At 39.0% G+C, this 16,476-nt stretch overlaps 1 protein-coding gene across 3 annotated transcripts in view; it reads left to right on the top strand.

Annotated features, from left to right (window-relative positions):
- Window positions 1–11,627, top strand: part of PNPLA8 (patatin like domain 8, phospholipase A2) — a 42,753-nt gene extending 31,126 nt beyond the window's left edge. For all 3 annotated transcript variants that reach the window (XM_089524295.1, XM_089524296.1, XM_089524297.1), the window contains exons 9-10: window positions 6,093–6,288; window positions 10,175–11,627. In XM_089524295.1, coding sequence (XP_089380421.1) covers window positions 6,093–6,288; window positions 10,175–10,449 — 471 coding nt within the window. In that variant the 3' untranslated portion in view covers window positions 10,450–11,627. The remainder of the gene's footprint in view (window positions 1–6,092; window positions 6,289–10,174) is intronic.
- The last annotated feature ends 4,849 nt before the right edge of the window (window positions 11,628–16,476 follow it).

Genomic DNA, 16,476 nt, shown 5'->3' with positions numbered 1-16,476 from the left:
CAGTTTTGGCCAGTTGCCACACAGTTCAGTAAAGCCCAAGACTTGTGCATACACTTCATGTGGATGTTTGTTAACAGATTATTCATTTTGAAGTGAAGGGTCTTCATAGATAGTTTTCCTGTACATGATGTAAGTATCTAAGGATGTAATATTTAATGTTTAGGAAGTCCTAATGCTGGTCAGCTTGTGAAAATTTACATTCATCTTCAGTCTTTTAGCAACCCAAAAGTTTTGGCAAATATTCCCTTGACATCTAGATGAAATGGTATATTCAAGGGTATACTCCACACTTTAGGATGTAATTAGATTTTGCAAAGAGAACACAAGAAACTGCACAATATGTTACATGTCCAAAGGTGAGTTCTCTGAACTTTTTGTGCTTTAGGGCATATGATTATTTATTAATGTCAGATCTTCTGCCATTTGTTTATGAAAAACATCTCATTACAGAAATTTGTTGAAATTTGAGTGGTTGTTCAGCAAACTTTTTATCCAAAAACTGAGCAAATGTGTAATGCAAATCAGATCAGTTAATTGTTCCATAAGTTAACACAAACATTTTGAATCTTTGAAATCACTTGGACGCTTTGTCCAAAATGCATCCAAAAATGATATTTTCTTTTACCAACCACTTCTGTTATGATTTTCATTTGGTGGCCAAAGTTTTAGTCTGGTGTTTTTTTTAAAAATAAATAAATAAGCTGGACTTAGTTGATGAGACAGGTTGATCTGTTTTGCTGCTCATGCATAATCAGTAAGGGATTCTTGAGGCAGATACTATTTACTTCACCTTTTCCAGGCAGAGAGACACTGCTACAGTGGAATGCTAGAGTAGATTCCTGCTTTTTTCCAATTCAAGCTTTCTTTCTTTATTATATTATTTACTGCAAATGTGCTGCCGCCCACCATCATCATCCTACCAATGCCAGTAATGCTTAAAAAGAAAAGCCTTCCAGATAGAGGATGAGGAAAAGGGAGGGTGTGTGGGCATAAAAAGCCTTTATGAAATGGAACTAAGGTTTAGGATAACTAGAGTGTATTGTATAAATGTTAGAGGGAATATAAAACTGAAGAAGGAAAATGAAAATAACCAAATCCAAAATTTAACTTATGCCCTTTGATTAAAATGGGGTGGCAACCATGAGGTCTTTCCTATATTATTGGACCACAACTTCCAACATTCCACACCTTTAGCTATGCTGCTTGGGGCTACTGGAACTCGTGATCCAACAGCATCTTCAAAGATACACAATTCCTACCCTCAATTTAAAATGAATAGGTGAAATCAGAGCTGTATAAACTAGAAACCCGTAGAACAAAATATGAGAGAAGACTTTGTTAGATAATTTAGTTTCCAGTTTCTAAAGAAACTCTGTTAAGCATTAAGTTTGAGGATTATTTGAAATTTAATTTGTGATATTAACCGAAGTGGATAATAGGACAAGAACAAATCACACCTTTAAAGACATAGTTCTCTGGAAGTCCCATGTGGGAAGAGGTCTAGGGGGAAACACGTAGGGAAGGGAAAATAGGTGGGTGGGGGGAAATAGGTGGGGAAGAAGGGGATTTTGATTTATTTTTCTTAAAGTGTATATTGTTTGTAAAAACATCTTAATTTAATTTAAAAAATAGGTGGAATGACTACTTGTGAATCTGTTTGGGCACATGAATCATACTCTTAAGCCAAGAATGGGGACCATAATAACACCCATCAGCGTAGCCAAGAGTGAGAGATTATGGGAACTGCACCATTTTCCTCACCTGAAACTGTTAGTTAATATGAGTTGCATGGTCCTCTTTTGCCCTTGACTTTAAGTTTTTAGAGTCTAGTTTAAGCAATGTTTCTGGCTTCCACTATATGCCATTTATATTTACTATCTTCAGCTTTAAAATTAATGTTTGAAACTCCAGTCAATGGGTTTATTAATAGAGCAACAGACTGTTTTCTATGTGGAGCTGAGGTAAATCTCAGCCAAAATTATAAAATAGCCAAAATTATAAAATAAGTACTAAGAGGCTACTGTTTTTCTTACTTCTGCAGAAGGCACAGTATACTGTTTGGTCCATGAAGAGTTCAAAAAGCTTTTGTAGATTGTATTAAAAGCTCAGTGAAAGGACTTTCTTTTGAGCCAATGATTTGTATCCTTATTTTATCTACTGCAGCTGTGGTAGAAAAGAGTTTCTGTTTTTTTAAATAAAGAATTCACTATAGTTGGAAGTATAAATGTGATTTGGATGTACTTGGGATGAGATGAATTTAAAATTCGAAGAGGGGTTTCTTAACACTAGGCAAAACACAACACTTTGTGTACCACTGAAATTGAAGTTGGTCTTAAATATTAAAAGTGCCAAGTAATAAGTGGTCCACATGCCAATAAAAAAAATGGAGCACACTTCCTGCAGCTGGCTGTATTTGTCATTTTCTCCTCAAATGTCAGTAGATTTCTAGTGCAGTTCATTCTGTAAACAGTTACTTCTAATCTCCTGATAGCAGGAGATCAATTTGAAATGTAACAGCAAAGATTAGATAGATTAGAAAAGGCAAGCAGACAATAGCCTTTTTTCCAGCAAAGGTTCAGAAGTCATTTTTCTCACCTCTACAGTACTGTATTGTGTTGTGAGCGACATGTTTCCTTTTAAAAGGCCTTTTCTATTCAATGAAGCAGATGAGTAAGGATTTAATGTTCCCCACAGCTGCATTTGCTTTATTTAACACCAGACTTTCCCTGGGTTGTGTATGCTATGATGGTTCTTCAATAATGGTTCTACATCTGACCAGTTCTCCAGTAGGGAATTACTCATAGACTTTGAGATGAATACGGTGGGTCCTCTGTATCCTCGGACTTGCTCTCCACTGATTTAAGCATCCATAGAGGGCAGGTCCGCATTGTCCCCACTGGTCGTGCATACCCGTGGCCACACCGCCATTAGGGACAGTGGAAGTCCAGGCCCTGTCTGTCCCCCCTCCCCGCCTTTCCTTACGGCAAGCACCATGAGCTGCAAACCTGCCTAAGTTTTTCACTCTTGGAGCAGCTCCATCACCCCTCCCTCTGCCTCCTCCCCCACTGCAGCCACTTCCTCTGCCGCCTCCTCTTAGGTGGCACTCCCCCAGAGAAGAAGGAGCGCTTCTCTGCTGGCTCCCTCAGTGGCCATGCATCCTGGCCTGGCCCAGTGCTGCTAGTGGCACTCCTCAGTGGCTGTGCAGTCTGGTCTTGTGCTGCTAGCCACGCCACACCACGTCGCTTCCTCCATCTTACCATACTCTGCTCTGGTAGTCAAGGTCTCTTGTCACAGTGTAGGACTACCACTGCCCCCTCCCGAATTCGTCCCTTCTCACTTGCTGCCCCTTACTCCTGGAACCTTCTTCCCCCACATGCACACCTCATCACTTCTCTACCCAGTTTCAAAACTGAATTAAAGACTATATTTTTTAGAGAAGCATTCCCAGAGGTGAGCCCCTCTCTGACCCAGGAACCCTCCTTTTAACCATCCATCAAGAAGCCAAGCCCTTCCTCCAGTCCATCTGCTTTGGTCCAGGCCTCGGAGGTGAAGAAGATCTGCTGGACCTGATCCTATTCCCCACCACCACTCCCTTCTCCTTTTGTGTCGTGTCTTTTAGATTGTAAGCCTGAGGGCAGGGAACCGTCTGACTAAAAAATTTTGTGTACAGCGCTGTGTAAATTTACAGCGCTTTATAAATAAAAGTTAATAATAATAATAATCTTCAGGGGCTCTGCTATCGCCTCCTCCTTTTCAGCCACTCCCCCGGGGGTTGTGCAGTCTGGCCTGGCCTGATGCTGCTAGCTGTGCCATGCCGTGCCATGCTGTTGGCACTTTTGAGCAGACCTGGGGCTGTGGAGGAGCCCACAGATGGAGCGTTGTGGATGATGCTGATACAATTGCCACTCTGGGACTGGAGAAGTGGCACCTCCTCATCCTCCATCTTGGGGCAGGAAGAACTGCTCCCTCCCTCTTCTCCTCCTTTCGCCCCTCCCTTTCTCCCGACCCAGCCCAAAGCAGTTCACAGACGGGAGGAAAGGAGAAAAAGAGCACACTAGCCAGTTTCTTACCCTTTTTTCCATCTGTCCCTCCTTCCTTCGTGGACAGACTTGAGCATCCACAGATTTTGGTATCTGCGGGGTGTGTGTTTCTGTTCCAGATCAGATCCCCCGTGGATACCGAGGGCTGCATTGTATTTGTAACTTGCAAAATGTGCACATACACCTATTCAGTGTACTCTGACCAGTGGTCATATTTGGACATAGAAGTAAAGTGGGGAACTATGGGAATATTGGTTGAGTACAAGCAGCATGCTGGTGCATATTGAATGTCTGCATTGCAACAGAAACCCTAAACCACCTAGGAAATTTTCCATGTAGTTTATTGTGTTTGGACCCAGCAGCAGCCTGTGGCCTGGCTTGTTCCCGCATTTCCAAACAAGCTAGGCCAAGAAACCCTATAACAAGTTGTGGGTTCTTTCTCTGCCTTATTGGGAGGGAAACAAGCCAGAGTGCTAAATACTTCCAGGTTCCCTTGTACTCACTTCTGCTTTTCTGAATGGCGACTATCTTCAAATTTTTTGTTGTCCTCTAAAGTTACAGCTGTTCTGTTTTCCTGGGGCTTGTATCCAAGAGGTTTGGATCAAGATAAGTAATTTGTGAATCTTATTTATTTATTTGCACAGTGACTATTTCCAGTTAATATACAACATATATTTAGATAGAAATTTCCCACACAGTAGAAGAGAACTTCTGGAATAGTGCTAATAATGACATTTAGTATCTATGCTACTAGACTAGAAGTGGGAAACTGTCCGTGGGCTGTGTGCAGGCCTCAGGGATTTTGTGTGAAGTCCTGTACCCCCATTTTGTACCATTTGGGGAGAGGGATATTTCTGTCCCCAGATGCCAGAATAATAGCAAACTGCCTGCCCTAGAGTGATATTTTATCTTTTTACTCACTCTTAACCCTCCCAAACATGGACATTATCAGAATCTCCCAAGTTGTAATTGGAAGTTTGCTATTCTCAAGTGATGTAGGGGCTGAAAACTGGCTCTGCTGCAGGTTCCTGTACATATTCAGTATGTAAAAACAACCTTCTCTTTGACTGTCATTCACACTGTTGGTTTATATCTCAAAGAAGCAGAAGGGATATTTGTGACATAGCATGTTATTTACTTTTTGGTGTCAAGAGGTAAACAAATTGAGAATAAATAATAATAAATTTTTTATTTCTATTTCCTGCCTCTCCCTATCTCTGGTCATCCATGTGAGGATTTTGGGTTTAGTTCACATACAATGCCAGCATAAAAAAGAATTAAAATACATTGTTTAAAACCAGTCTTTGTTTATGATATATTTAAATGTGATTTAAGAGAACTGCTTATAGTAATGTCACTGTCACTAGAACTCTAGTGGCTGCTTCTTACAGCTATTCTTGACAGGGATAGTTTATTCACAGTAATCTAGGCACTGGTGACCCCATCTTAACCATTAAAATGTATTCTCCGCATGGTCCAGAAGTTCCAGCTAGTGCAGAATGTAATGGCGACAAAATTGTATGATGCCTCTCGCTTTCACCACATGATACTATTGTTGAAAGAACTGATTAGTTGCCAGACGGGTTTAAGTTTACAGCATGAACGTACATGGCTCTAAACAACTTTAACTGTGAATACCTGGGAGATACTTTCCATATCATATTCATGTTTGTGTTGCATCCTTCAAATGGTCAGCAAGCAACAGTCAGGAAGAGGGCCTTTTCTGTAATGGCACCCACTGTCTCAAGTATAAACTTGCCCCAGAAACAAAACATGCACAGGCTGTTGCAGATTAAACACATAGCAAAAACTCTTTTATTCTCCCCAGCCTTTGATGATTTACCAGCTCTTGTCAGTTTTATTTTTAGAGCAGGGCCTATTAATGATTGTGTTTCATCTATGCTTTATAATTGCAATGGTTGTTGTTGTCATCATTATACAGTGCTGGATACAGTGTATATGACAATGGTAAATTTTTCGTCAGTGAATAAAACTTCATCTTGTAATATTTTAGCAGTGTATTTATGAATGATGGTTTGTTTTGATTCACAGGATGGAGGGCTGCTGTTAAATAATCCTACAGCTTTAGCAGTGCATGAGTGCAAATGTCTTTGGCCAAATGTGCCACTGCAGTGTGTTGTATCCCTAGGAACTGGCCGATATGACAGCGAAGGGAAAACCCATGTCACTTACACAAGTTTGAAAGCTAAATTGACTAATGTCATCAGCAGTGCTACTGATACTGAAGGTTAGTAACTAGTAATTAACATTTTCTCCTATGCACAAACATTTATAACTCTTTGGGGGTCTTGGGGTAAAGGTTTTGTGATTTGGCACAGCATAGCAGATGCTATATTGAGATATGAATAAATGTGGTTTACCAGTAATAACATCACGAAAGGACATTCTGTTTCCGTCAAGGACATGTTTCATAACGTTTGTTCAAATTGGGATTATTTTGTTAATCCCTATCTCTGGTCATCCATGTGAGGATTTTGGGTTTAGTTCACATACAGTGCCAGCATAAAAAAGAATTAAAATACATTGTTTAAAACCAGTCTTTGTTTATGATATATTTAAAATGTAGCCATTTGGTCTGACTAATATGTTAGATATGTGGTGAACAAGGATTGTACTGGCAGCTCATGATAAAGCTTGCCAGATATGAATTTAAATTAACTGCTTGAGACTGTACCTTGATTATGCTATTAGTAAGCTCTCTTTGATTGATGAATGCATCACATCTGAAAAGTGTGGCCATAATGCTGATGAGGTGTTAAGGATACAAAGCTTTAATTCTCAAGATAGCTACTCTCTTTGAAATTCCAGAGAAATGCTGAAATGAGCATTATAGTAATCAGGTAACAACTGTTAAAGGTCTGGGTATTGATAGTACTAGTAATGAATATGCAAAATGGGAGAAGATACTACTTTTGTGTAGGTTTCTGTCTTTTTCCCCAGTGTAGAAATAAGTAGATAATCAGGAGTTGTATTAATATAAGTTTAGAAAATTATTTCTTGAAGGGTTTGTTGATTGACTGCAATCAATAGCTCACATATAACTAACACTGACAGAGTCTGTGCAGATTGATGTAGCTACTGCCAGAATCTGAATGTGCATAAGTAATTATATTTGGGAGAGAGACTTCTTCACCCTAACAATAAGGATAGACATTTTTCCTTTGCTTCACTTGGGTCATCCCTCCCAAGAAGGCCTTTTGCTGAGGTAGTGTGGTTAAGATCTCAAAATGACCCCATTGCCAAGGTTCTGTGGTTGGTCTTTCCATTCCTTGCTGACCCAATATTATATCACCAGTAAATTGCCTCTTACCACAGTGTTACTTCACATTAATCTCCTCTTCACTTTCCCTGTTTGTTATGAAGATTACAACTTGCAGATTTTTAAAAAGAAAAATGCAAGTAGCATCAGCCAAGAGTAATGATAATTACTAGAATTGCAGAAGGGATGTTGAAGAAAATATTTTCCTGTTCTAATACAAACGTGAGGAAAATTCCTTTAAAGCTACTACTTATATTGGAAAGAAATCCCCCTGTTGGTGCTGATCAGGGATTTCCTCCCAGTATAAATACCAGCTGTTTTTCAGGCTCAGAGCAGGAAAAGAAAAATGCCCCCTCTATGACTTTAACCCTGTTTTCTAGTAACCTTAGCTGAGATGATATTTTCTTTTTAAAACTTACAGATGCAATTTCGTGTCTCACTTTAATATATAGAAAGTTGCCTATTTCATTGTGGGGAAGGAAAGCAAAGATGAGCATAATGTTTAAGGAAGGAAAAACAGAGTGGTGAATGAGGTCAAACCATATATAATAATGGAAAATGCATCTGTTTTTCTGAATACAGCCTTTCGGAGGCATAAAGAAAATGGTTGAGAGAACTAATTTTAAAAGCAAGAAGCCCATGAAATGGGAATGCTCATTCTGGGATGAGGGACTACAGGAGGGAAACAGTGGATTTGTTCACTAACTGGCTTGTTCCTTTTGCTCATTAAATTGCACCCACCATTCCCAGATTTCTACTTAAAACAAGGTGCAGTAGTTTTAAAAGCACTGCCTTATTGCCAACCTGAGTGGTTTAAGCTGTGGCTGAGCCACTCTGAGAACTTTCAAATAGAAATAAATGATGAGTGGGTGGAAGTGAAAGAAATGCAAGCTTTGAGTGGGCTTGCAAGTAAGACATGGGAGATAATAAGTAGGATAGATCTGTCAGACATGTTTTTCCCAGTTAGCAGCAATTTGTTAATTCTTGATTTAAAGGAACATCAGAAGAGTGGCAAAAATAAATAAAAAGCCGAAAAATGAGACAGTGAAAACATGGATAGCTTTGTAGGTGTTGATCGTTTTTTAAAGGGCAAAGCAAGATGTTGCTTCACCTGCCATTTCTTCTACTTTGCCCACACCCTCAGTTTGCTGGGACTTTTAGGATGTCCCACTGTGATTTCAAATTTCATTGAAGACCATTGTCTAGTTTTTTCTTCAGGTTTTGCTTTCTACATTGCATCTTGCACATACACAAAAGAGCAGCAGGATATAGCATAACGTCCAACTTTAAAACCAGTGACAGTTTTATAATAGTGGGTTGGCAAAAGACACTGTAATGGATAGCCTATTATACTATAGCTAGACAAACCATAAAAAACAAGAAAAAGGGGAGGATTTGGCACAATATTCCCCCAAACCACATCAGATCACCAACTTAAGATTCTCCTGGAGTTTTTCCCAACACACAGGAGAAAAACGTTATTTCTAGGTCAACAAACCATTCTAGCAGTTTTCATATCTGCCAAGAGCAAGTCTTTAGTGAGGGAGTGAAGGTCTTTAGCTCGACTTAATTGCCTAATCAACACAAAGCTGCGTATAGCAGGAATATCTTGCAATATCTTGTTGTTACTGGGAAAATCCATATTCCTAGATATGCTGAAGGCATCAGATCCCATCTGCTTTTGGCGGCTCAGCAAAGCCAACCTGGTTAGGACTTGGGTGGGAGAGTGCCAAGGAATTCTAGGTGCTGATGGGCATATTTCAGAGGAAGGAAATGGCAAAACCACCTCTGAGTAATCCTTGCCTAAGAATACCTTATGGAAATCATGGGGTCACCACAAGTCAACAGGTGACTTGATGGAACATAGATGGTCAGATAACACAAACAATGTGGGAGATGTAGACCTTCAATTCTGCAAGCCTTGTCTTTATTACATCACTGAACTTTATCTTCTCTGTATTTAAAACTCCAATATTTAAATCATTTATCTTTCTTGTAATAGCAGATATGTTAACACCTCTCTTTAAATCCATATACAGGTTGAGTACCCCTAATCTGGAAGTCCAAAATCCTCCAAAAAGTAAAACGTCTTGCCACCAGCCACCCACCTCTGCCTTCAAAGTGGCAGCTGCAGCACTCCTCCTTGTGTCTCAGTCCATCAGAGAGATGAACAAGGCATAAGAGAGAGATTGAGAGAAGAGAGATGAATGAGCAGGAACACCACAGCTGCCACCTCGAAGGCAAAGGGCAGCAAAAAGATGCAAGGCTTGAGAGGGATTGAAGATTTGTGAAATGGTGGGAATCCAAACATAATGCCTTGTGTAGTTCCACACCTCCTGCCATTTCACAGATCCTCACATCTCTCTCCAGCTTTGCAAAAGCAGTACTGATACATATTATACTACAAGTGTATCCCAAAATCTGGGGGGGGGGGGGATCCCAACTTTGAAATGCTTGTGATCCCAAGCATTTTGGATAAGGGATACAGAACCAATATTAGATTCTTATATGCTTCGGCATTCCTCTCTCTTTGCATAAAAATGTTTTGAGCCTGGCTGCCCCACCAAAATCTGCCATCATTATATACTGTATACATCCACATCCACACATTCTTTTCATACAGTTATATCATTCAGATGTGCATCATTAGCCTCCTTTTGAATAATACTGCCTATTTTCTTATATTGGAATTCCCAACATGATGTCACCTTCTGTCTTCAAATGTACCTAATCTAGAAAGCCTTAATCTTAAACCCCCTCATTGTCCTCAGTTAAAGAATAGCTTCTGTTTACATAAATGCACATGTCTTCCCAAACTAATGTTGGGCTCTTTCTGTTTCTCTCTTAAAACTAGAGATCCATACTATGCTGGATGCCCTTCTACCTCCAGACACCTACTTCAGATTTAATCCTCTGATGAATGAAGATATAGCTTTGGATGAAAATCGTAGAGAAAAGCTTAATCAGTTGCAGACAGATGGCATCCGTTATTTAGAAAGAAATGAAGAAAAACTGAAAAAAGCTGCCAAAATATTAACACAGGAAAAAACTACTTTGCAGAGACTGAATGACTGGATGAGATTAAAAGCTGATATGTATGAAGGCCTACCGTTTTTTTCCAAATTGTGAAAATGTATAGCATGAAATATGATAGGTGTAAATCTTGTTTCAGAAGTCTGTTATGTGTTAAAAGGGATCAGCATTTATTAGTCATTGTGTAATTACTTATTAATGTAATGAGCTGAGGAAAAAGGCATTTCAGTCAGCGGCATTGGTTGGATCCAAAAAGCCTGCTGTCCAAGTGGAAGGAGAGAGTGCCAGTCTCTTTTCTTCTCTTCCTTCCTCTTTCAGTCTGCAGCTCTGAGGCTTCTGAAGTGTCTTTGAAGTCAGTTTTCAGAAGGACACAGATAAGGCTATGGATTATACTCACTTTTACACAGTCAAAAGCTCATTCCCCTAATGCAATGGAATTTCTGGATTCATAATGTCCTGTACTATTTCCTGAAGTATGTGTTTATTGGGTTAGTGAGATTTTGAGTTTTCACAATCTGACAGTAGTATTAATTAAAGTAAAATGCTGTTATATTATTTTCACCTGACATTAGTCACATTTTGTCTAAATTATGAAAGATAAATTTTGGTTTTGGAACTGCATGTCAAAATCATGTGGACAAGAACTGTATGTGTGTACATATTATTTAATGGTTTTTGAAATGTGGAAAATGAACCAATCCAATTGGACAGATTTGTTTACAGCAATTTATGCCACAATAAATAACTTATTTTAATTCTGCTGAAATTACTGGAATGAAACAGTTTTAAATTAATTGATAGCAGTTCAGCTAGGTTACAAAATGGATTGCAAAGTATTATAAACCAGCAGTATGCTCCAGGTTTGGGATATTGGCATTAAATGTCATCCCTTTTGTTTAATAACACTGTAAATTGCCTTATGACATACGACTAGTTAAACAAATGATTAGATTTTAAAACCATAAAGTACCCGGAATAATAAGCATTTGAGTCTGTATATTTCTCCAAATTTATTTCAACCAAGTCTGTATTTGGTTGATTACAGTATGGTCTCCTTTAGTTAATATCTATGTAGTTCCTGAAAAAAATATTTAAAGAACTTTTTCTAGGTTCTACTCCAAGGTAAGTCATGGTTTTAAAAGCAATCCTAAACCTATGAGGAAGGATATAAATTTGTAAAAATGATACCTTATGTACTTGTAATACGGTTTAATTTGTGACATATATTAAGCCTACTTGAATTATTACCTAAAATAAACAAGTTTATTCATGTGTCCCATGTATGCTATTCATTAATTTCTCCAAAACTTGATTTTTAACTTGAAACAAGTTTTATTATGTGTTTTGCTTTTGAATGGCTGTGTAACGTCAACACCAGTATTTAAAGTAGCATGGAAATTTTGTTGTTGTGGTAACTGCAGTTCATTTTGATATATTAAAATGACACACGGGTTATTTTCAAGAACTTGAAACTATGTTTTTTTCATATACCCCATGAAATCTTCATAGATGTGTCCATGGTAAGATCATCACAGTAAGAAAACTGTTGACTTGGACAACAGCATCACTAGCTAAGGTACCTATCCAGTTAATAAAAACAGGAAAGACTTCACTGAAAGATCACAAATACCACTACTGTCAGACCAAGTTTGGAAATACAGTGGTATAGTCTTGATGGTTATATGCAGTCTTTTAGATTCAGAGGTGATATACTTTCAAAGACCACTTGTTGTGGAAGGAATAAGAGAAGAGGAATACTTGTATATACTCATGTACACTATATGTCTAGAAATTTTAGTCAAAACAATGATCCCAAAACCTGGGTCGACTTATCCATGGATCAATGTAAATACTGTACTTTGACTCTTATAAAAAGAGAACCATCCCCTGATGTCCTGGAAGCACTGACTCCCCCCCCCCCCCAAACCATCCAGCCTTTAGGGTAAGCCCAAACAATTATGCCTGTCAGAATTTTGTAAGTGCTTTGGCATTATTTTTCTTTGCGTCATCATTTAGACCCTTTGTAGCATGCCCCCAGGTTTTACTCTTGACTTATCCATGGGTCATATCAAAATACATAATTTTGGCCCCAAACCCTGCCCTTGACATATACATGAGGTCATTTTATAGTCAAGTATATAAAGTATATCTTTTCATGCCCTGCTTGTGAGCTTCCCAGAGGCAGCTGATTGGCCACCTAGTGAAACAGAATACTGGATTGGATGGAACTTAGATCTGATCCAGTAAACTGGTTCTTAATTTTTTTTTAATTGGGCTGGTTTATTATGCAGCAGGTTCTTGGGGTGTATTATTTTCTTCATAAGTACTATGCTTAGAACTTATGAAGGAACAGACAACTATGACACAGCCCATGATGCAAGCCTTTCCCTCCCCTCATTTTATGTTTGTTTGTCTATGCAAGTGTTGCTTCTGAATCTACCCAAACCATTGCTGCTCTTTGGAATTCCACAGCTTGAAGGGGTGGAAGATGTTCTCTAAAGGACGGTGAGTGAAAACTAGGAAGACCAGTCTCATGGAAAGAATAAGAACTTCTGTACTAAATATGCAAGAATACATTTTCTCTGACTTAAATAGAAGTTTTAGCTGTGTGCCTACCATAAACAGTTACAAGATTTACCCTTAAAATTTGGTTTATTCTACCAGTCCTTTGTGTGTGGTTTGTAAAGTAATCAAAACAGCCATGAAACTCTTTTGAAAAATGTTTTATGTAAAGTTAACAAACTAGATACAGGCTGGCAAAAAGAGCTTGCCCCAAGATGCTAGGAACATGTTGTGAAGCTGCACCAAGCAATCACACGGCAGTGGTGTTTTGGTGGTGCAGTGTTTAAACGGCACATACCGCCAAAGCCCAGAAAAACCAGGCAGAGGTATCTTTTTCCTGGCACAAGAAGGTGCAGCCTTCTGCCACTTCTTCTTGTGCTGGGAAAATGCTGGGTTGGGGGCATGGCATGCAGTTGCCACTGCCCTAATTCGGCACTCAGAATTTTTCAGCCACCATTATCTTAAAGTGCATTGTGTTAAATAGTAACTGTGTTTGCTTCATATGCCAGTTTCCATGATTTGCTTGCATTTTTCGTAAGAACTGAAGCACCCAATGGCAACTAAAAACATTGCCTTTCTATTCATAAACAACATTTTCAGCTGTTTCCAGTGCAAATGACCAACTGTTTGATAATGGAAACTGCCTGTAAAATCTTGATTAAAGCATTTCCTGTTGAATGCAGATTGTGGACTAAATCTAACTTTACAAGAATGGACTTGTATTGTTCATCCCTCTAAAGTATTTGGGGAGCTGCAAGGAGGGGAATCTGTTCTCCTGGAAGTTTATGTTCTGCTGAAAACAGAGCTGGATACAATCCATAAAAAAAAGCCTGCCTACAGGTTTGTTTGTTTCAAAAAATATGTTTTATGAAACTTATTCTACACACCCATCAATTAGATGGACACATTTGCTGTGCTGGATCTGGACAAATTACATGCATATCATGTTAAAAGAAAATACAGTTCTGAGATTTTTATGTTCTGGTTATATTATTAGAAGTCCTAACATTTACTGTGTCATGGAATAAATTGGCTAAAACTTGAATTTAAGGCACAAAAAACAGAATTAGGGAAATAAGGATTTTAGGCTTTGACAGAAGTGTACAACACTGATACTAAATGTGGTGTTTCTTTTTACATCGTGGCCAAGGATATTTTTATTCTTATCTCAAATGAACTGGCTGCTCATCCAGACATTTTTTGTTCACTGCCTGATTGAATACTGCACTTGGGTTTATGCAATTAACCTTTCCAATTACCCCATCAGACGCATGTAAGGTAGCTTGTTTGATCCCGAAAGTCATGCGATAAAGATATGGTGGCTGACTGTACTAAAGTTAACTAGGTCATCTCTGCCTGAACATTTTCCTTAATTCTTTCATTAGCTGTGGAAGACAGTTTGATGAACCAATTTTCTAACGTGTGTTTTCTGAATACCCCAGACAATTGGCAATAGATACTGTATGTGCCATCCCTCCTTGTCCTTAATATGGGCATATGAATACTATCATGATTCTGGAGCAACAATTATAGTAAATTTCATATTCAGCAGCAAATTACTGTATATACTTGAGTATAAGTTGACCTCATGTATAAGTTGAGGTCAGGTTTTGGGGTCAAAATTAAGGAATTTAATATGACCCATGGATAGGTTGAGGGCAAAACCTAGGGAGACAGCTAGGTTTGGGATGAGCCTTGAAGGGCAAACATCCGCCATTCCTCCCCCTCCTCAGCCCCGTTGTCCCCTCAGGAGACAGCTGGACTGGCGAGGAGGCTTGAGGGGCAAGCCTACTGACCCATGAATAAGTCAACCCAGATTTTTTCTGTCAATTTGAGGCATACATTTCTCAACTTACAGTCAAGTATATACGGTAATCAAGTGATCATTACAGTACTCAGTTGTTGTGTGCACCTTTAAGACATTTCCAACTTACGGTGATCTTCTAAGGCAAACCTATCATGGGGTTTGCTTATTTTGCCATTGCCTTCCCCTGAGCCTGAGAGGATGTGACTTGCCCAAGGTCACGCAGTGGGTTTCATAGCTAAACTGGGAATCAAATCCTAGTCTTCAGAGTCATAGTCCAAAACTCAAACCACTAGGCTATGCTGGCTCCCCATTGATATATAACCTCATGTCAAAGACAGTGATTGATAATGAGGATTTAAGAGGGTGTTTTTTAATCCTGCTGATTGGCTTTTAGTTATTTTCTATTCTTCCCTGAGTGTTTTTTGCTCTGGTTGTGGATATTTTCTGTATTACTGATAGATTGTCCTCAGCTCTGACTTCATTATTTCCAAATGATCTATGTGAAAACTTCCAGTACTGAAATATGCTGTCTGCTTCAAACTTACGTTGTGTATCTTTGGGCCTGTACAGACAAGCCAAAAATAAAGCTGCTTCAGGTCACTTTGGAATTATTCTGTTTAAATGGCACATGCATCTTAAGAGGCCAGAAGCAGTCCCAAATCTGTGCTCCAGTCCTTAGGACTGGAGCATGGCTTTGGCGCAGCTTCTGGCCTCTTGGGACACATGAAGCATTTAAACAGCATACCTCCAAAGTGACACGAATCAGCTTTATTTTGGCCTGTTTGTATGGGTCCTTCCTTCCTTTCTTTCTCAGTTTTGAGGAAACTTTTCCAGGGGCCTTCAGTGGGAATTTTCTTTAGCACATCTCTGGTAAATACAACACTGATGTTCCCATCTTATCAATACTATCTCCTTAAAGAAAACGGGTTGAATAAAAATCGCATGTATGGCCCGTTCTTTGTCATCTTTGCACTGATAGGCTAAGACCTACCTGTTTAGACAGGCTTTTAAAACAGAAAGTCTTTAAAGCATGGGATGGTGTTGTATTGTTTTTTAAAGTATTTTAAACATTTATCTTTTTAACTGTATTTTATTCTTTTAATATGTAACTTGTTTTAATACTGTAATAATGTAATTCTATTTTAATGTACTATTTTTGTATGCTTTTAATTGTACTGTTATTGTTATGAGCCAGCCTGAGTCCCCGTTTTGGAGAAAAGGTGGGAGGGGGAGAGGGAGGAGGAGGGCAAGCATATTATGAACTGTTGGTGGTGATAAGATTTGTTCAAAGAGTTTACCATTGCCTCCCTCTTAGCTTAAGAGAGTATGGCTTCTCCAAGGTCACACAGTGGGCTTCTGTGGCCAAACAGGAATTCAAACCCTGATCTTCCAGAGTCCTAATCCAACATCCAAACCCCACACTCTCTGATCGGCCGGGAAGCAATTGTTGAGGGTTCCTGATACAAAGTACACCGTGACTGCACAGAGGGCATTTTCCAACTCGGCCCCGCAGCTTTGGAACTCTCTTCCCGGCAAGCTCCACTCGGTTACCTCCCTTGACCTTCCTCTTCCAACAGGCTTTCCCCCAGACGCTGTGATTTCTGCTCTCTCCCCGTTACACTAGCATTTTAAGCTAGTTATTGTTGTGGTTTTTAACCTTATAATTTTTATCTTGTTTTTAATACTCTGATGTATTGTCATCGATTTTTTATGTGGATGCTCTTTGTAAATTTGTACATTGTGTAGTACCTTTG

The sequence above is a fragment of the Sceloporus occidentalis genome, unplaced genomic scaffold (assembly GCF_023333645.1).
Source record: "Sceloporus occidentalis isolate IW3139 unplaced genomic scaffold, rSceOcc1.0.p SCAF_5, whole genome shotgun sequence".
NCBI lineage: Eukaryota > Metazoa > Chordata > Lepidosauria > Squamata > Phrynosomatidae > Sceloporus > Sceloporus occidentalis.
This window is presented reverse-complemented; position numbering and strand designations above follow the sequence as displayed.